At 33.4% G+C, this 21,639-nt stretch overlaps 1 protein-coding gene across 4 annotated transcripts in view; it reads right to left on the bottom strand.

The window, feature by feature from the left end:
- GPHN (gephyrin) overlaps nucleotides 1-21,639 on the bottom strand; it is a 626,292-nt gene that overhangs the window by 489,741 nt on the left and 114,912 nt on the right. For all 4 annotated transcript variants that reach the window (XM_059914468.1, XM_059914469.1, XM_059914466.1 and 1 more), the window contains exon 2: nucleotides 14,978-15,056. In XM_059914468.1, the coding sequence (XP_059770451.1) occupies nucleotides 14,978-15,056 (79 nt within the window). The remainder of the gene's footprint in view (nucleotides 1-14,977; nucleotides 15,057-21,639) is intronic.

Below are 21,639 nucleotides of genomic sequence, written 5' to 3'. Positions count from 1 at the left end.
AAAAAGCAGTGACCTGTGGGCCAGGGCTACCTGCCAGTATTGGAAGGTCTTCTGCAGTTGATAGCAATATAATCTTACCTCAGGAAACAAGAAAAATCTCAAATAAACAACCCAAAATTACACCTAAAGCAACTAGAGAAAGAAGAGCAAACAAAACCCAAAGGTAGTATTAATAGAAGGAAAGAAATCATAAAGATGAGAGCAGAAATAAATGAAATAGAAACAAAAGAAACAATAGAAAAGATCAATGAAACTAAAAGCTGGTTCTTCAAAAAGAAACTGAATTGATAAACCTTTAGCCACACTCATCAAGAAAAAAAGGGAGAGGATTCAAATCAATAAAATTAGAAATGAGAAGGGAGAAGTTCCAACGGACACTACAGAAATACAAAGGATCATAACAACTATATGCCAATAAAATGGACAACCTGGAAGAAAGGAACAAACTCGCAGAAAGGTACAATCTCCCAAGACTGAACGAAGAAGAAATAGAAAATATCAGCAGACCAATCACAAGTACTGAGATTGAAAATGAGTAAAAATCTTCCAACAAACAAAAGTCCAGGACCAAATGGCTTCACAGGCGAATTCTATCAAACATTCTGAGACAAGTTAACACCTATCCTTCTGAAACTATTCCAAAAAATTGCTGAGGAAGGAATACTCCCAAACTCATCCTATGAGGCCACCATCACCCTGATACCAAAACCAGACAAAGATACCACAAAAAAAGAAAATTACAGGTAATATCACTGATGAACATAGATGCAAAAATCCTCAACAGAATACCAGCAATCCAAATCCAACAATACAGTAAAAGGATCATACACCATGATCAAGTGGCATTTATCCCAGGGATGCAAGGATTTTTCAATATCCACAAGTCAGTCAGTATGACACACCACATCAACAAATTGAAGAATAAAAACCATATGATCATCTCAATAGACGCAGAAAAAACTTTTGACAAAATTCAACACCCATTTATAATAAAAACTCTCCAGAAGTGGGCACAGAGGGAATATACTTCAACATAACAAAGGTGATACTTGACACACCTACAGCTAACATCATACTCAATGGTGAAAAGCTGAAAGCACTTCCTCTAAGATCGGGAACAAGACAAGGATGTCCACTCTTGCAACTTTTATTCAACATAGTTTTGGAAGTCCTAGTCATAGCAATCAGAGAAGAAAAAGAAATAAACGAAATCCAAGTTGGAAAAGAAGAAGCAAAACTGTCACTGCAAATGACTTAATATTGGGTTGGCCAAAAAGTTCATTCAGGTTTTTCTGTAACATCTTAAGGAAAAACCTGAACAAACTTTTTGGCCAACCCAACATTATTCATAGAAAATCTTAAAGATGCTACCAGAAAACTAGTAGAGGTCATCAATGAATTCGGTACAGTTGCAGGATACAAAATTAATACACAGAAATCTGTTGCATTTCTATACACTAAAAACGAAAGATCAGAAAGAGAAATTAAAGAAACAATCACATCAAAAAGAATAATTCCTAGGTTTATTATACTTCATACCTAGGAATGAACCTTCCTAAGGAGACAAAAGACCTGTACTCCAAAAAACTATAAAACGCTGATGAAAGAAATTAAAGATGACACAAAGAGACGAAAAGATATACTGTGTTCTTGGATTGGAAAAATCAATATTGTCAGAATGACTATAATACCCAAGGCAATCTACAGATTCAATGCAATCCTTATCAAATTACCAATGGCATTTTTCACAGAACTAGAACAAAAAATCTTAAAATTTGTATGGAGACACAGAAGACCCCGAATAGCCAAAGCAATCTTGAGAAAGAAAAACAGAGCTGGAGGAATCAGGCTCCCTGACTTCGAAGCTACAGTAATCAAAACGGTATGGAACTGGCACAAGAACCAAAATATAGATCAATGGAGCAGGATAGAAAGCCCAGAAATAAACCCATGCACCTATGGTCAATTAATCTACGACAAAGGACACAAGAATATACAATGGATGAAAGACAATCTCTTCAATAAATGGTGCTGGGAAAACTGGACAGCTATGTGTAAAAAATGAAATTAGAACATTCTTTAACACCATACACAAAAATAAGCTCAAAATGGATTAAAGACCTAAATGTAAGACCAGATACTATAAAACTCTTAGAGGAAAACACAGGCAGAACATTCTCTGACATAAACTGCAGCAATATCTTTTCCAAGCCATATCCTAGAGTAATGGAAATAAAAACAAAAATAAACAAATGGGACCTAATTAAACTCAAAAGCTTTTGCACAGCAAAGGAAACCATAAACAAAACATAAAGACAACCCACAGAATGGGAGAAAATATTTGCAAATGATGTGTCCCACAAGGGATTAATCTCCAAAATTTACAAACAGTTCATGTGGCTCAGTATCAAAAAACCAAATAACCCAATCAAGAAATGGGCAGAAGACCTAAATAGACATTTCCCCAAAGAAGACATACAGATGGTCAAGAGGCACATGAAAAGCTGCTCAACATCGCTAATTATTAGAGAAATGCAAATCAAAACTACAATGAGATATCACCTCACACCAGTCACAATGGCCATCATCAAAAAGTCTACAAACAAGAAATGCTGGAGAGGGTGCAGAGAAAAGGGAACCCTCCTACACTGTTGGTGGGAATGTAAATTGGTACAGTCACCATGGAGAACAGCATGGAGGTTCCTTAAGAAACCCAAAATAGAGCTACCATATGATCTAGCAATCCCACTCCTGGGCATATATACAGAAAAAAACGTGGTTCGAAAGGATACATGCACCTCAGTGTTCACTGCAGCGCTGTTTACAATAGCCAAGACACAGAAGCAACCTAAATGTCCATCGATGGATGGATGGATAAGGAAGATGTGTTACATATATTCAATGGAATATTACTCAGCCATTAAAAAGAATGAAATAATGCCAACCTCAACAACATGGATGGATCTGGAGATTACCATACTAAGTGAGGTAAGTCAGACAAATATCATATGATATCGCTTATATGTGGAATCTAAAAAAAAAAGATACAAATGAACTTACTTATAAAACAGAAATAGATTCATAGACTTAGAGGACAAACTTATGGTTACCAGGGGAGAAGGGTGGAGGGGAGGGATAGATTGGGAGCTTGGGATTGACATGTACACACTGCTATATTCAGAACAGATAACCAACAAGGACCTACTGCATAGCACAGGGAATGCTGCTCAGTATTCTGTAATAACCTAAATGGGGAAAGAATTTGAAAAAGAATAGATACATGTAAATGTATAACTGAATAGCTTTGCTGTACACCTGAAACTAACACAACATTGTTAATCAACTATGCTCCAATATAAAATAAAAATTTTAAAACAACCCATTACAGTGTACACTTTAAATGGATGAATTGTATGGTATACAATTTAGATCTCAATAGAGAATAAAGTTGTCTAGACATTAAAAAGATCCTTAGGAAAGGAGGATAATACCTCTGTTCAGGCTCCCTACCTACTCCCCACTCCCTCCAAAAAAAAAAAAGTTAAAGTAAATTCACAAAGAATTAGAAGTGCAACAAACAATTTCAGCAAGTCTTAATCTCTTCGGTGATAGCCAGATCAAATCTAAAACACTGTGTTCAGTTTTTCCATTACACTTTAAGGGAGGCACTGACAAACTACAGCTTATTCTGGATGGCTTTCTCAAATCCAATTATCCTGACTAAATCATTGGTCTGAATAAATCAATGAAATAACTAAATTTAAAAGTTATAAATAACATATATAACAAATGATCTAATTCTACCCTTTTGAGAATGTAATATACTTTATTAGGACACACAATTGACCTTTGGATTACATCTTTTTAGCAATATCTGACACCTTCCCAAACCACTGTCCTTTATAAAGGTATTCTGGAAACAAAAAGAGTAACCTGAAGTCCATTTTACTAAAAACTGTCCCCCAAATTATGGCAAGGACCATGCCTACTTTATTTACCATTATTTTGCAGGTCTTACCATATTAAATGACACATAGTATATACTCAATAAATATTCACTAGTTGTTTTTTAAGCACTTCTAAATTCTTGACTTAATTATAGAGGAGAAAAGAATGTTTTAAACTAAGTACTAAAAAGTACCCTATTTACATTTCATCTTTTTCTGCTAAAAAATGTCAACTTAATATCACTTTGCTTCCAATTTAAGTGAACTATAAAAATTTGCACTCAATGCCAGGTGGCTAAGTGAAACTCTGACCAGAATATAAATGTCACTTCACCTCACAAAGTGCAACTCAAATATTTGTCCAGTCTGACTATGGTCTTAGTTATTTATAAAAGAGGGAAAGATAAGATACAACTTTACAGAACAAAAAGAAAAATACTATCTTAACTTACTTTTTAAATTACTGTCTTTTAAGAAACAAGTTAAAGTAAGACTGAATTACTCAAAATATTTTTTTTCCTCTACAAAATTATGCTATGAGAGTTATTTTCAAAGTGAACTGTTCAGAAAATAGATTCAATTTTGAAAATGCTTTCAGGGATCTTCCTCGATTTCATCAGGAAAAAATGGAATCCTTTGTTGGTGATATCTTCTCAGTATTCTAAACAGCAAGTGCCTAGAAATTAAAACCATGGGGATTAGTGAGGTCGTCATATCCTTTTGCTCATGGAGTTAGGTCTCTCATTTATCTCATACACACTTAGAAAGATACTGAGGCTGCAGAAGGAACCAATACTGATCAAAGTTTAAATACAGCTATTAGGTCACCAGAGAGTAAACTTTTGTATTGAACACCAATAAAGGGCTGAATGTTAGAACTGCCTGAAGAATGGGGAAAAAGCACGTTTTGCCAATGTATATTCACTATACATTCAGTCTGTTACTCTCTTACTCTTTCCATTACCCATTCTTTCATTTAGTCACTAAATCACACATTCATTCCTTCACTCAACTATTTAAGGAATATGTCTGGTTGGGTTCTATTGTGGTAGGTGGTAGTGATATAAGATTAAACATTAACAGTCTCTGCCCTTAAGGAAGTTATAATCTATTGAGAAATACAGACAGTACATATACAAACAATGATAATATAGTGTAAAAAGCTATGATAGAAGTTTAGGCAACATATAGGAGGAGCACATGGGAGATCATAGAGGACTCCAGGAAGGAAAAAACCCAAGCTCAATCAGCTCAACCAGCCTTCCTCCCTAAATGGATTACCCTAAATTTAAAATTTCAGCTTCCTTCTTAACGTTCATTTAATTTCTCTCAGAGGGTAAAAAAAGATTAGGGTAGTTAACATTTACCACACTGACCAGGTAGGAGTGGAAAGAAGGGGCAGCAAGAGCTAGTCTCCTTTAAACTGCTGCCCAATTGTCTAGTATTGTGGACATTTTCCCAGCTGGGTAAAGGTAATTTAATTCTCCTTACTCTCAAAGAATAGTATTTTAAAACTTTAAACTCTTAAAACATCTAGAAAAGAAATAAACGGGTCTCTCCTAGCTTTTCTTTTGTCATTTTCTTCCTAATGTGGGCTGAGTCACAAGCAGGTGTTTCTTAGGAAACTCATTAGGGAAGCATACTCAGGCAGACTTTTGATTAGCAAGCTTCTTTACCTGCCTGTTTTGTCTTCCCAACCAACAACCAACAATCTTCCACTGAAAAATCCAAAAGGAGTTCATATATAGGACTCAACTGTCATTATTTCATTGAGGCTTTTCCTTTGCAGGTGTTAAATCTCACTTTCAATCTCACGTTTAGTCTCTGCAGATACCAACATAAACCATAACCAAAGGAAACAAAAATTCTGTTCCTCCTCCTCCTAATAAAAACTGAGAAAAAAATATATATATAAAAGTTCATGGTGAGAAAACAATTAAATGATCAAAAGTCATATACCTACAAGCCATATAGAAAAAAATATTTTCAAACATTTTAATGTCAGTTCCTAGGTGGCCAGTGCTAAGATGTTATTCCATCATACTTTTAATAAACTCAGCAATACAAACTAAAACCAAATGTGAAGTCATTATGCTGTCGATCTTAAACTTATACAGTGCTGTATGTCAATGATATCTCAATAAAACTGGAAAAAAAAATTTTTTAAATGTGAGAACAAAACCAAGAAAGTCAAAACTAAGGCTAGGAGTAGAAAGAACACAATGCCTGGTTGTCAGGAGGCCCATCACCATGTAGTTTTAGGACCTTAGATAAATCACAACTCAGCTGAGCTTTAGGTTTTACATCTCTAAATTGACAGAGCTAAACTGAGTATGATTCCCATGCAGAAAAGGAAATTTCAATGTAGTAGGCAATAGACCGTAAGATGATGGAAGGTGCAGAAGGAAACTAGCCAACTCCCAGCAAAAAGCAGGATATACAGTCATACAACACAAGGATACAAATTCTGCTAACAACCTGAACTAGTTTGGAGCAATCTTCCCTAGTCAAGCCTCCAGATGAAAATGCAATCCCCAGCCAACACTTAGACTGCAATCTTGGGAGATACTGAGCAAAGGAACCAGTTAAACTGTGCCCAAAATCTTGACTGTGAGATAATAAATACGTGTTGTTTTAAGAAAGTTTGTGGTAATCTGTTACACGGCAATATAAAACTAATATAAGTAGACAATGCAATCATTCATTTTTTCACTCTGGCCATCAGTGTCAGATGTATCAATGTGTTCTTGATAAATGAAATACATGGATATCAAAACTTCGTTTTAATTACTAGTTTTAATCTCGTAGACTCTCATTCATCTTCAGCCAAACTGAGTTTCTAAAAAGTGTAACATACCCCTGGAGTTTCTATTCATTCTCATAATCAATCATTCTCTCCCTCTCTCTCTGTTATTCCTTCTTTCCTCCCTCCCTTCCTGCTTTTTTTTCCCTTAACAAAAGCTTCATTTCAAGGACCACCTCTTTTTAAAATACTTTGTCAGTGCTCTCATTTAACTTTTATATGCCTCTATAATAATATTCCTCAGTTAAGGTATTATAATGGAAAGGGGAATGAGAATCTTTGACTCCTTTTCCCTTTTTGACTGACAGCGGTAAAGTTTCTCTTTTTAAGAAAGAAGAAAGTATGGAAAGATAGAAATAATCTGCTATTATTCTACCTGCTGTCTAGCCAGTTGTAATTAAAGTAATAAATTCATCTGAGTCATTTCACATTTGTGTGTGTGTACTACATAAACAGTCAATAATATCAGGAAATAGGGAACAACTATTATCAATTAACTGAACTATGCAGTCCTTTAAAATTATTATAGCTATTACTACCAATACCTATCTAATTGAGATGATATGCGAAGGCAAGCAAAATGTTCTGTTTTAAAATAATAACAATTCTTGACAATGTATACATTCGTCCTTAAATTAACAGCCGAGACTGAATACACTAGACATCTCTTAGTTTTATCACTCTTTTTCTGGAACTATCTTCTCTCTCATTTAATTAGGGTAGCCCACCATTCTGACCACAGGCATCTGTCCCATGAATGGTAAGTCAAGATAGCCTATACCCCTGGCCACAGTGATTGGCTGAGGTTTGGGCACATGACCAGATTAACAAAATCGGAATTATTCCATGAGATTTTATGTTTGAGAGATGAAGTGAAGAGAGATCATGGAGCTAGAAGGAAGGGAATTAGAGTAAGTTATCAACCATCTTGCCCATTTCATGGAGAAAGCCTGACTGCCGTAAGTGAGAATAAAGCCAAGAAAAACCAAAAGAGATGATGACAGAAAGTGAGAGAAACAAACCCAGTTGCACAAACTCTCTAATTCTCTTCTTTGAGGCTCCCACCCTTGATCTGGTTTCTGAAACTCTTTCTTGATTCCTTGAGAAGTACTCCTTAGTTACATATGCCAATCAAATCACAAACTAGCTTTTTAAGCTAGTTTGACTTAGGTGTCTGTACCCTGAAAATGAAAGAATCAACTAATTAAAACAATACATTATTTATTTCATTAAAAAATTCTAATACTGGATTGGTCATCTATATGCCTCAGGTAGATAACTCAGATATTATTCATCTTCAATCATATGTTCCTTAATTACAAGAACAATGTCAATTAAACCTAACTGCTGAAGAATGTAAGATGAACATCTACTAGTGTTTTGATTAAATAAATTTTTAAACAAATGAACCCATAAAAACTGCAATATACATTCTCAGGAATGTACGGAATGATGGAAATGACAGAAAGTCTTCTAAAAGTAAAGTATAATCCAAAGTCTTTGGATTTGCAGTTCTGACATAGAGCACAGTACCATAATACCTTAGCACCAGCCTAGATTAAGCTGTACTGTCCAAATATACACTTTACAGTCTAATAACCATATAATCCAAAAAGGAACCTGATTTAAAATGATAAAAACTTACAGTTAGAGATGTTATTACAGACAAGACAGCTTTGGTGTCTGTCTTCGATTTAGCAGAACTATTGGCAGCAGAGCAAAATGAATGATCAATAATGTTTAAAATGCTGTCCTTGGAAAAATCATTTCCACATCAAATGAAATTTATCTTAAGAGAAACAAAGGATAACAATATAAAAACTCTTATATTTTGTTTAATAATTAAAAGTCTCTTGGGACTTCCCTGGTGGCGCAGTGGTTAATCATCCGCCTGCCAATGCAGGGGACATGGGTTCAAGCCCTGGTCCAGGAAGATCCCACATGCCACAGAACAACTAAGCCCGTGCGCCGCAACTAATAAGTCCGCGCGCCACAACTACTGAAGCCTGCGCACCTAGAGCCAGTGCTCCACAACAAGAGAAGCCACCGCAATGAGAAGCCCATGCACCACAACGAAGAGTAGCTCTCGCTCGCCACAACTAGAGAAAGCCCACATGCAGCAACAAAGACCCAATGCAGCCAAAAATAAAATAATTTTTTAAGAAAAGCTAAAGAGAAATATTTTTTTTAAATATATTAAAGGTCTCAAAGATACTCTAAAATTGAAATTTAATAAGCAAGCCATAAAAAACATTAAAATTGAAATTTAATCAATAAGCCGTAAAAAACATTAACTAAAATCATCTACCTGCAGTATGAGAATGTACAGCTCTATGGAAAATAACCACTTCAAAAACCACTGTTTATCCTCTGATGACTGGCACTTTTAAGAAATTCAGTTCACCACAGCAACCTGTCTTAACACCAGCAGATAAGTACAGGCTATATTTAGATATGATTGCTTTCCAGACGGCAATCCTGCCTTTCCTTCATATTTAATGTCATGATCCAAGGGACCAAAATATCATTCAATCAGATTGTAGTGTGAAGACAAGTATACATACTCAGGGGGATGAGGCTGTGTTTCAGGACCATGAAAAGAATAGCTTCCACCAAAGGTGGTAAAATATGTAAAGAAGCACATAAAGGTAAATAAAATTTTCATGTCTAAGAAATTTATAATCAGATACAACTATTTTGTCCAATTTTATCTTTGTTCTTAAACATTAAATGCCATTATCAAACACTAATGATCTATACTATCAAAATACATTTCAACTAGCAGGTTTTTGTTATTATTTAATTAGTATGCTGCATTTCCAATCAGGCACCTTCTAACTAAATAAGAAAATTTTTTTTACCCAAAAGCAATCCTTTACAGATTAGGTATAACAAAGAGCAGTATTAATACAAGATGAGTAATATAATACATAACAAGGAAGATTAATTGATTAAAATGATATTGTTATGAAATTACCCTGGATGTATCTGTACTTTATAATCTTCGTAATGACAGTGAAAAGAATTTCTATTTTACTGAATAAGTAACACAGTTTACTTCACAAGGTACCAAAGTATCATAATAATCAAACAGAGAGAGTACCTTTTATTTTTCTTTACTCTCTAGATGAGCTGCATCAAAATTATTAAAGATAAAAGAAGTGAAGTTCAATTAAAAATACCAAGAACATATCACCTCACACCCATTAGGATGGCTACTATATTAAAAAACAAAAACCAACAGAAAATGAGTGTTGGTGAGGAAGTGGAGAAATTGGAACACTTATGCACTGTTGGCAGGAATATAAAATGGTGCAATCACTATGGAAAACACTATGGAAGTTCTTCAAAAACTTAAAAACAGAACTACCATATGATACAGCAATTCCACTTCTGGGTATATATCCAAAAGAATTGAAACCAGGGTCTCAAGGAGATATTTGCACACCCACGTTTAGAGTGGCATTATTCACAACAGCCAAAAGGTAGACGCAACTCAGTGCCCATCAATGGATGAATAAGTAAACAAACTGTGATATATATATATATATATATATATATATATATATATATATATATATATATATATAATGGAACATTATTCAGCCTTAAAAAGGAAAGAAATTCTGACACATGCTGGAACTCCCTTGAAGCAACTGTGCTAACTGAAATAAACCAACCACAAAAAGACAAATATTGCATGATTCCACTAATGAGATTCCTAGAGTATTCCAAAACTACTGAAACAGAATGAATGGTAGTTGCCAGAGGCTGGGGGGAGGGGGAAATAGGGAGTTATTGTTTAATCGGTATAAAGTTACAGTTCTCCAAGATGAAAAACTCTAGGGATAGGCTGTGACAGTGTGTATATACTTAACATTACTGAACTGTACACTTATAAATGGTAAAGTTGGTTAAAACGGTAAATTTTGTTACGCTTATTTTACCACAATTAAAAAAAATACACTAACAATATTAACAAGAAGAAGTATTTCCTCATCCATAATATAATTTATCCAGAATTTATAATTAAGATTTCTTCTATTTTATTGAATCATCCTTTCTTAAAAATCACAAGAGGTCGTAATTTGGTAAAATCTTTTTCAAAATCTTAACATTACTGAAGCAACTGAAAATACATTCTGAGTAACAGAAAGAAAAACAACAAAGACTGGCATAATTTTCATGTTTTGCAAAATTTTCAAGGAATATAAACCTTCCCTATTTGCCCTATAAAGAAAATTACTAATATCCTACATTATGAATTATATTTCTAGTATTCAGAGATGGACAATTCTTCTATGAATTAAACAATTCCTCCTCTGATTTACATATCATGTATCTACGATGCACCAAAATTTTTAACAGCTTTTGCAAATTAAACAAACAAGATACATCCATCTATACCCCCCCCCCACACACACACAATCAGCATCAACACAATGAGTAGCACAAACAGGTATTCAATTTCTGTTAGTCCTTTTCATTCTTATGTTATATTTCCTCTTTTGATTCTTAAACAGCTTTTAATAATTTCTATAAATGAATCTGAGTTCAAATAATTATCTCTGCTAAATAGTTTATAAATAAGCAATAACAAATCTAAGCATAAATATCGTAATATGTTTTATCTTTCATCTTCAGCAAATAGACAATAGAAATTTGAAAGCATTTTTGAGAATTATCACTATAGAGAACACAACTGATATAACTGAAAGTATGCTATATACAGTATCTCTTTTTCATATAATAGTCATCTCTCCAGCATAGATAACAAGAAAAAGTAAAAATTTTTATGATTTAAATAGCACATAACTCTCCACTTAAAGTGAACAAAATTAATTATACCATGTTAATAGTTTCTTGTATGTATGAAAATTACGTATCACATTAGATACGTTTCTAATATAACATCAAGTTAAATTTGACAACACTTTTCAATGTGCCATTGAAGACCACAACTAATACAAGAAGTCTCATAAAACAACTCAAATTGACAAATTATACATACAGCAGAGGATATCATTCTTAAAATGTTTATAATCATAAATAGAAGATAAGTAAAACTGTTAAATTGTTTATTTCAAAATTTAACACGCAGGCAAATTACTAATTCAAACAAACCTTTAGGCACATTATTAGCAAAAAGTGAAAGTCAAGTTCCTCTACTTGGTCTTGTACGTAACACCTACAAGACTACGACAGAAACAAATACTCTTAGAGTAACTACCCAAAGAAGAGAGCTTGTCATGTATTCCCCTCACCACAACCTTGCCACAAGTCAGATTCTGCCCTCATTATTACATCAAATCAAAAGTTAGTAACAAGATCAGAAAGTCTTGCTTAGGGATTCACAACTTTATTTTTTTTTTCTCCTCCCATGGCATCCCTCCTTCATCATGTTCACACAATATAGCTCACTCAGTTCACTCAAGCCCAATAATTACTTTCACTACAATGATTTTACTAAAAATCTTGGGTTGTGTACTATACACAGTTTACTATACACAGTTTAGATAAACTACAGAGGATCTATCACATTATTCCATTAGCTTGCCATAGATATAAGAGTATAAATTAGTCACTTTTGGTTCTGCCCTTTTGCTCTCCTCTGAGGCAGTAAACCTCTTAAACTTCATTCATTCATACATATACACACATACAACTTGGTTTTATTACTATACTTTGTCCACAGATATTCCATACCTGTTCATTTATCTGATTAAGACACTCTACACACCATTCTGAGTATCAATATTGATCAGATTAGCCTGGGTTCTTCTCAACCTACTTTTTCCTTCTCTCTTTATTCTGTCTTCCTTTCGTACAGCATTAGTGATTGAAACACAGTACTTAATTTTTCTTCACACATCAACTCCTTTCAGTATCAGGAGCTCACGTAGGTGAAGCATAATACAAATCTGCCAGGCAGATTAACACATAGAGCATTCATTCAACACACATATCTTATTCTAATAATATTTTTTATTTGGAACATTTATTAAAATAACATATTATACAATTTTAGCAACCCTTACACTAGTCAGGAGTACTCATCAAATGCCAGTTATTTTTTGAGGGGATTTTTGCAGAAAAGTTATTTCCGAAATATTTTCTACTTTATGTTACAACATAAACAATTCATATAGAACCAAAAAGTAGTGTACATGAACTGATGAACAAACAGTAAAGAATTACATCAAGAGTCTGGGAGTCTGCACCAGAAAACAGGTAGCTGGCTTAAGGTATGTACTAAGTTAATATTGCTATAGAATAGTAACTCAGAATAAAATATTTCCCATCATAACAACTGAAAAAAACACATTAGTTTTCCACACCAGGCATTTCTTTCCCTACAGAATTTCAGCAAGTAAGAAATATATCTTTAAAAAATGAATTAGCCATTAATAGTACATTTTGACAATTCTTATTACGAAAAAAGTTCTTTCCAAATCCAAGTGTCAAGGGCAAAGACAAATTCTTGCTCACTGAATTCTTACATTCAAGACTAATGCCAAGAGACGAATGCCAAATTAAGAGAATGATGTTAAATTAAGATATCTGGCTACTTTAAAACAGAGACTTAGAATTATTTTGTCCACTCAATGCAGTAGTGATCTGAGATAAACTTCTCTTAGAAATTTTCTCTAAGATTAAATTCCTATTTTAGTGATAGGTTACATTATGAATATTATTCTACATTCTAGGAAGAAGTACCAAAGTGTTTCAAAACACTACAACTCATTATTATGATCCATTTTTCAAGTATATTCTCTGCAGCTTTTATATTATTGAAGTCCATATAAGCACATTTTTTTCCAAAAAGACTGCATTAAAAAGATATATAATCCCACTGTACCAAAAATATACCTTACAAATAATACAATGGAATAATGTATATTATCCATTCAAATGGGTGACATCTTTCAATGATATTGTAAAGTTTCTTCCCATATCTTCATGCACATGTTATTCAATATTCATTTACTAGGAATATTTATATCCACATAGAACAATTCTATTCTTCATTAAATATTTATAGAACTGAAAGGACAACTTATCAATCTTCATTTCAATAAAAATCATGGAGAAGGAATATTGACAATCCTTTGGAATGAGGAAAAGAGAGACATTAAAAAAAGAAAAAAAATTTAGGGAATTGGGATTGGAAACTCATTTCGAAACTCATTACAATAATGAGTTCATTACAATAACTTCAATATTCAATCATTTTCACCATTCTGTCTTGCAACTATATTTTTTTAATGACTTGGAAAATCATTACGAAATCAATAACCTTCAGTTTCAACACACTCCTGTGTTTTATTCCTCACACAATTTTAAATGAATTACTAGTAAAATTTGGATGAGTATAGATTACATCTGATGTGGAAGAGTAATTTTTTGTTATAATATATTTTACTGAATGCATTAAATATCACTAAAGAAAGCATCTGCCAACACTCAATTTTCTTTCCCTGCTGCCCAGGGCTTAACTAGTATTGAATTTTTTTTTAATAAAAGGTGATATTACTGGAAGGATATTTTCCTACAGAAGATAGTATGCATGATTTGCAGTTAATATAAAACTGAAAAAAATTGATTCATTAAATAGAAATAGAAAGTGACATTATATTCTGATATGAAATATGTTCTGATAAAGAATGGAATTGACTCATGAGCAAGAACATTAAAAATTGAAACCTATAAAACTCTTCAAAAATCTTGTGCTACATATAGTGTTCTAATGTAAAACATCAGAAATATATTCAATACAGTCAAGTATATTGTTATTACAAATAACCGTTTTACATTTGTAATTATACTTACAAATGATTATTATAAATTATTCAAAAAAGTTTAAAATTGATGTAAACAAATTCAATCTTGCCTTCCCAAGCAAAACAACTACTAATTATCTTCCCTGCCTACTATCTACTGCCAAATTGGTAAGATATCATCAACCATTAGTAGATACTCTTTGAAAGTCAATCATTAATCACAACTTTATCTCTTCTTCTAAAATCTCTTCAATTTCTAAACAGAAGGTGTTCCATAACTTCACTTCTGTTCAAACTGTTCTATGTGCTTCACGATATGTAACACAAATTGTTAGAAAACAAGAAATTACTCAACCTTAAATCAGTTCTGTTACAACTCTTCCGGAAAAAGTCACACAAATCATAAAGTTTTAATTTACACTTAATACTGAAAACCAAATACTTACAAAGAAGGATCTTGTACAAGATCTTTGAGATTTATCCCACTGCGATCTTCTGCAAGATTCCTGAAGCAACTATCACTCACTAAACAGGAAAAGGGGAAAGAAAAAGAAAATCAATTTTTGTTTACATTTCATTTAAATTACTACTGTCCAAAAGGAATTTTGAAATTAAAATTGGTTCTCTGGATAGGGTTTTTCTAAACAAGAATGATCAATTTCTGGGCCTGGTAGATTAAACAGCAAATATTAACATTCAATAACAAATCAATAATCTAAGCACACAGGCTTTATAAAAATACAATATATAAAAGAATAAACATATGGGTCTGAATTTTATTTTACTTTTACAAGACTAATTTACCAGTCCATAGTGGCAAGTCACTGCTTCCACAACAACTAGAAAAAAAAAAAGATAAACTATCCCCCAAAATCATATTTTTAAAGACAATGGAGAACTTTGGATACAAAAAGGATAAACTAGGAGAAAAGTGCTATCTCTTCTTGGGTAAGCTGAGCCTCCTGATTGTTTCATTACTGGGAGGATTTACCATCTAGACGTAAGAACCAGACAGAGGGACACTACCAGGGAAAAGAGAAACCAGCATAGTTTGTGATAGCTCTTGGGCGGGCAATGACAGACTGGAATCCCATGGGACCCACAAGACAGACAGTTTTCTTCTGGGAGATTTGCTGAGGCCTAGGACTGCACAAGAAGTTCTGGGGGAAGGAGAAGAGAATGGGACACAGGGCAAATAATGTTTTCTGCAGTGCAGAAGTGATTAGGAGTTAAAGTCACACTACAACAGATGGAGCCTACCACTTTCAGTCAGAATTTCAATAGGTCTCCCCTCAAGATATTTGCTCTCAATCAAGCATCCCACCGTGAGAGGGGAGATGAGTAAAAGGGGGCAGAAGGCAAATGGTAGGGTAAAATCTCCAACAAGTTCACAGTACATTAGTACAAAGCCACAGCAGAGAGGAATAACTGCAATAGGTCTGGCCCTTAAGACATTTAAAACCAGAGGTAGACTGAGTATATCTAAAGCTGTCACTCAAACCGCCCAGCTCAATTTGTGGTTGAGTTGGGACGGTTAACACTGACTCATTTCTTTCTAATATAATATTGAAAGAAAATAACATTTACATCAATTTCTATGATCCTATGATAAACAGTATTTGGTATACAATAATAGTTACAAAGTACAGGAAAGGGGACAAAATGTGACCAATAACCAGTTAAAAAATAATGTATATGCCAACCCACAGATAATACAGAATTAGAAGATAAGGACTTTAAGAAAACCATAAGTTAAAGAAGATATAGAAAAAATGTTCACAGTAGATGAAAATTTTCACATTTCAAGAGAGAATTAAACTCTGTGAAAAAGAATCTAATAGTAATTTTAGAACTGAGAAATACAGTATCTGAAATTAAGAAATCTGTGGGTGGATTTTTAGCCAACTCAACACAGCAAAACACAGGATTAGTGAACTTGAAGAGATCAGCAGAAAGCATCCAAACTAAAGCAAAAAGAGGAAAAAAAAAAAGAACAGAGCATAAGAGACATGTTGGAATCAAACAGCTAATGTAATTGTAGTTGAGGAGAGAGAGAATGGGGAAGAAGCAATATTTTCAGAAAAAAACCGCTGAGAATATTCCAAAACTGATATAATACATTACTCATTGACTCTGGGAATATAGCCAACCCTGTACTGGAAAATGTGAAAGAAAACCACCCTCAGCAAACTGCTGAAAATCAAAGATAAGAAGAAAATCTTAAAAACAGCAACGGGAAAAAAAGGACACATCACCTTCAAAGGAAAAACAATAAAACTTACAGTTGAGAGTCCAACATAAACTATGTAATACAGAAGACAATGGAACAATATAGTTAAAATGCTGGGGGAAAATCTAGAATCTAAGTCTATACCTTGATAAAATATCCATCCCAAAATTAAAGGTGAAATAAAATTTTACTCATATAAAAGTTTTGTATTTGTTAGCATAAATATTAAGTGATTATTTCCTACTTCAATTTAACAGTTTTATTATGTATCTCTTAGCCATTTTGAATCTTCATAAAGAGCAAGAAGAATATAACACTTGCCTTGTTCCTTTCAAAGATCCATTACCTAATATTTTATTTAGATTTTATATTCCCTTTTCTTACAGCTCAAAATTATAAGCTCCATAAATCTGAATCTGCCTCTAATATAAATGAAAAATGTATATAATGATGCATTTAAAGGATCTGAAGTTGAAATCAAGTTTGCAGTTTTTTTATTAACTCCAAAAAGATATCCCCCACGTTTTTTTTTTCACAATGAAGTAATTTTGATCAATATATAATTTTCTCTCCATATTTAACAGACACTGATCTCAACCTGTTGATTCGAGACAAATTTTCTGCTCTTCATAATTTTAACACAAATGCTTATTACACCATTTCCTAATTAGGGTCAAAAGGAAAAAAATAAAATGTTGCCACACTATAAGAAAAGTTGGTTTCCAGTTGCGTTGAACTAATATTGAAATTATATTATATCATAAAATTTGTTCTCATAAAGTTTCTTGCCCAATTTGGCAAATATGAGAGCTTAGTTAAAAACTTCAAGAGCCTGAAAGTTTTGGAGGCTTAATTAAAACAGAATAAACCTTTGCTCCTATAAAGGCTTATTAGTCAGCTAGTGAAAATGAATTTTGCTAAAGGAGGCACTTCCTAACGTTCATATCCCATCCAAAGTTTAAGTTTAAAACAGAGCAAGAAATCTAAAGAAATTCAATAGTTTCTTAACAAATATTCTGAAACTTTACCTGCCTAATATATTTATTATTTTTAGTTTAAAGTATATTTCACCAATGTAACAAATTTTGTTTTTGAATTATAAATAAAAACATGGTAGATTTTAAGAAGCTAGTGAACATAGTTTTTTCATGTGTAAATCACACCAAAATCAATCAGTTTGGTCATCATATTTTTCTGTTGTTCTCCCCCCCCCCCAGTATATGCCAACAAAAGGAATTATTATGCTCTTTGTTCCAATAATTAATATCACAAAATTAAGAGCTGGTTCTTAGGAACATACATATTTTTCAAAAAATGTCCCTTTCTATGATCACAGTGTGAAAGTTAAAGGTTTAGTGGAAAATATCATTATGCTGTAATTTTAAAATATACCAAAAAATATGAGCACTTAATTCCTTTTATTTTGAAAATATATCAGTTCAATATCTGATATAAGAAAAATTAGACTAACTCCATAATTCTTGGTTTCATTTTTTTAAGATAAATCTCTGTATTTTTTGTTATTCAGATGAAAATCACATAACCCAAAATTAACCATTTTAGAGTGCACAATTCTGTGACATTTAGTTCATTCACAATGTTGTGCACCTCCACGTCTATTTCCAAAACATTTTCATCATCCCAAGAGAAGACCTGGTACCCGTTAAGCAGCAAGTCCCCAATGCTCCCTTCCCTTCCCCCAATCCCTGGCAACCACCAGTCTGTTTTCGGTCTCTATGGATTTAATTATTCTGGATATTTCATACAAATGGAAGCATACAATATACGACTTTTTGTGTCTGGATTCTTTCACTAAGCATAATGTTTTCAAGGTTCATCCATGTACAGAGAAAAATCATCCCTCTTTATGGCTGAATAATATTCCATTGTATGTATGTACCACTTTTGTTCATCCATTCACCCTTTGTTGGCCATTTGAGCTGTTTCCACCTTTCAGTCATTGTGAACAGGCTAAGTGAGCATGCACGTACAAATATTTGTTTGAGTACCTGTTTTCAACTCTTTGAGGTATATACCCAGAAATGGAATTGCTGGATCATACGGAAATTCCATGTTTAACTTTTTGCCAAATTGTTTTCCAAAGCAGCTGCACTATTTTACATTCCACCAACAATGTACAAGGATTCCATTTCCCCAAATCCACAGATGTTATTGTCTGTCTTTTTAAATTTAGTCATAACAGTGGGGTGTGAAGTATTATCTCATTGTGGTTTTGATTGTATTTCCCTAATGATAAATGACGTTGAGCATTCTTTAATATGCTTGTTCGCCATTCGTATATTTTCTTTGGAGAAATGTCTATTTAAGTTCTTTGCACACTTTTAAATTAGGTTGTTGAGTTGTAAGACGTCCTTATATATTCTGGATACTAGACCCAGACATATGATTTACAAATATCTTCTCCCATTCTGTAGGTTGTCTTTATGCTCTCTAGATGATGTCTTTTAATGCACAACAGTTTTTAATTTTGAGGAAGTTCAATTTGTCTATTTTTTCTTTGGTAGTTTGTGCTTTTGGTATCATATTTAAAGAAACCATTGCCAAATCCAAGGTCATGAAGAACTTCCCCTATGTTTTCTTCTAAGAATTTCATAATTTTAACTCTTATATTTAGGTCTTTTATTCATTTTGACTTAATGTTTGTACATGGTGTGAAAGTAAGAGTCTAGCTTCATTTTTTTACGTGTGGGTATCTAGTTGTTTCAGCACCAGTTACGAAAGAGGCTGTTCTTTCCCCATTGAATGGCCTTGGCACTCTTCTGAAAAATCAAATACTAATAGATACATGAGCTGATTTCTAGACTCAATTCTATACCATTTATCTATATGTCTACCCTTATGCTAATATCACACTGTTTCTATTACTGTAGCTTTGTAAGAAGCTTTTAAATTGGGAACTGTGAGTCCCCCAGCTTTTTCTTTTTCAAGATATTTTTGGCTACTCAGCATCCCTTGCAATTCCATATGAATATTAGGATTCTAATCCATTTCTTACACCAAATTTTGTTCCAATTTTAAGTAATTCATTTTAAGATGCATTTAACTATTACCAATTACCTATCCTCATATGCCACTTTATATTTTTTTTCCATGTTTAAGTCCTACCATTTTCTACCTCCTAGGAGAAAAGTTCCCTGAATTCTCCTAAAAAGGATGCAAACTAAGTAAAGAACTATCACTGAGCGAACTGAATGAAAGATAAAAACTGTCATGATGGAAATTTAGTAATTTTCTTAATATATCCAGCCTAAAATTACAAGCCAAAATAATGCTAATATGTAAAACCTATACTATGATAACCATTTCACAACTACCAATGTTGTTTGAATCTTAAGTAATTTTAAGTAATTTCAAGCTGTTGTGCACTTTGCTGTCAAAAGTTAAAACATTCCCACCCTGAGAAAAGTTAAGACAATAAGCGAAATCTCCTTTCCCAATAAATTTGCAACAGATATGTTTCCTGAGTTCAAACTACAGTTTGAGCAGCATTTTTTGGATCTGATGCAAGTGGAAAGAAATTTTTTCATATTTTAAAATCCACTTAATAACTATGTAACTAAGGAGCTTCCACCTTATCTTCAATTGGATGTGATTATTCTGCAATGTAATGTACATGCTAAAAGGCAAGAAAACTTAATAGAATTCTAAAACCACATTCCAAATAATTAATATGCTCCATTAAAATTATCTGTTCATGGACTGATATCAGTATTCACCAATAACTATCTTTTCAATGTGTGGAAAGACATATGCAAAAATAAAACACTCCATACAAATCAGCATTAATAAATTAACATTTACAATTTATTTTGATGACAAGAAATACTAACTGTAAACTCTAATCATTCCCCACCCAATTCCATTCTTTAAATTGGTAAATGTGTATGACAAATACGGCACTTAATTATTATAATTATATTTGGATTTAATAAATTTTAAAAATTGTAAAAATATGTTTTCTTTTTTGTGATAGTAGTATATACATAATATCTTCAATTTTGCCTCTTGGCCCACAAAACCTAGAATATTTACTATCTACCCCTTATGGAAAAAGTTTACTGATCTCTGGTTTATAGGAACACAGGAGGATTACCATGCACTATACAGAGCTAGTTGATGTTAATCCTTAGCACATGCATTAGTATAGCATATTTCCATGACTATGCACAGAAGAGCATAAATTACAGAACCAATTTATGCTCTCCTCTATTTTTTATATCTCTGGCTAAAGCCCATATCAAAACTCAAGTTATTGGGGCTTCCCTGGTGACGCAGTGGTTGAGAATCTGCCTGCCAATGCAGGGGATACGGGTTCGAGCCCTGGTCTGGGAAGATCCCACATGCCGCGGAGCAACTAGGCCCGTGAGCCACAATTACTGAGCCTGCGCTCCGCAACAAGAGAGGCCACGATAATGAGAGGCCCGCGCACCGCGATGAAGAGTGGCCCCCCACTTGCCACAACTAGAGAAAGCCCTCGCACAGAAACGAAGACCCAGCACAGCCATAAATAAATAAATAAATAAATAAAAATTTAAAAAAAAAACAAACTCAAGTTATTGGGAAAACTTCCAAATATATTCATCCATCCTCATATATGTTCACCGACCAATCCTAGACAATGAGAGATCACTGAAGACTCAGTGGGGGGCCAGAAGTACCATGCTCACCCAGCAGTGCCATGGAGGGCCTAACTCAAGTATCAAAGGAGACCAAATGGAGAACTTGACTTCTACCCCAGCCTGGCAGTAAAGAGGAAATGACTACCTCCCTTTTCCTGCCTGAGCAATGTGTAAGTGAGCCAGCAAAAACAGAAGATTTAAATAAGATCCTAGTTCATAATGTAATACCCAAAATGCC

The sequence above is a fragment of the Balaenoptera ricei genome, chromosome 2 (assembly GCF_028023285.1).
Source record: "Balaenoptera ricei isolate mBalRic1 chromosome 2, mBalRic1.hap2, whole genome shotgun sequence".
Classification (NCBI taxonomy): domain Eukaryota; kingdom Metazoa; phylum Chordata; class Mammalia; order Artiodactyla; family Balaenopteridae; genus Balaenoptera; species Balaenoptera ricei.
This window is presented reverse-complemented; position numbering and strand designations above follow the sequence as displayed.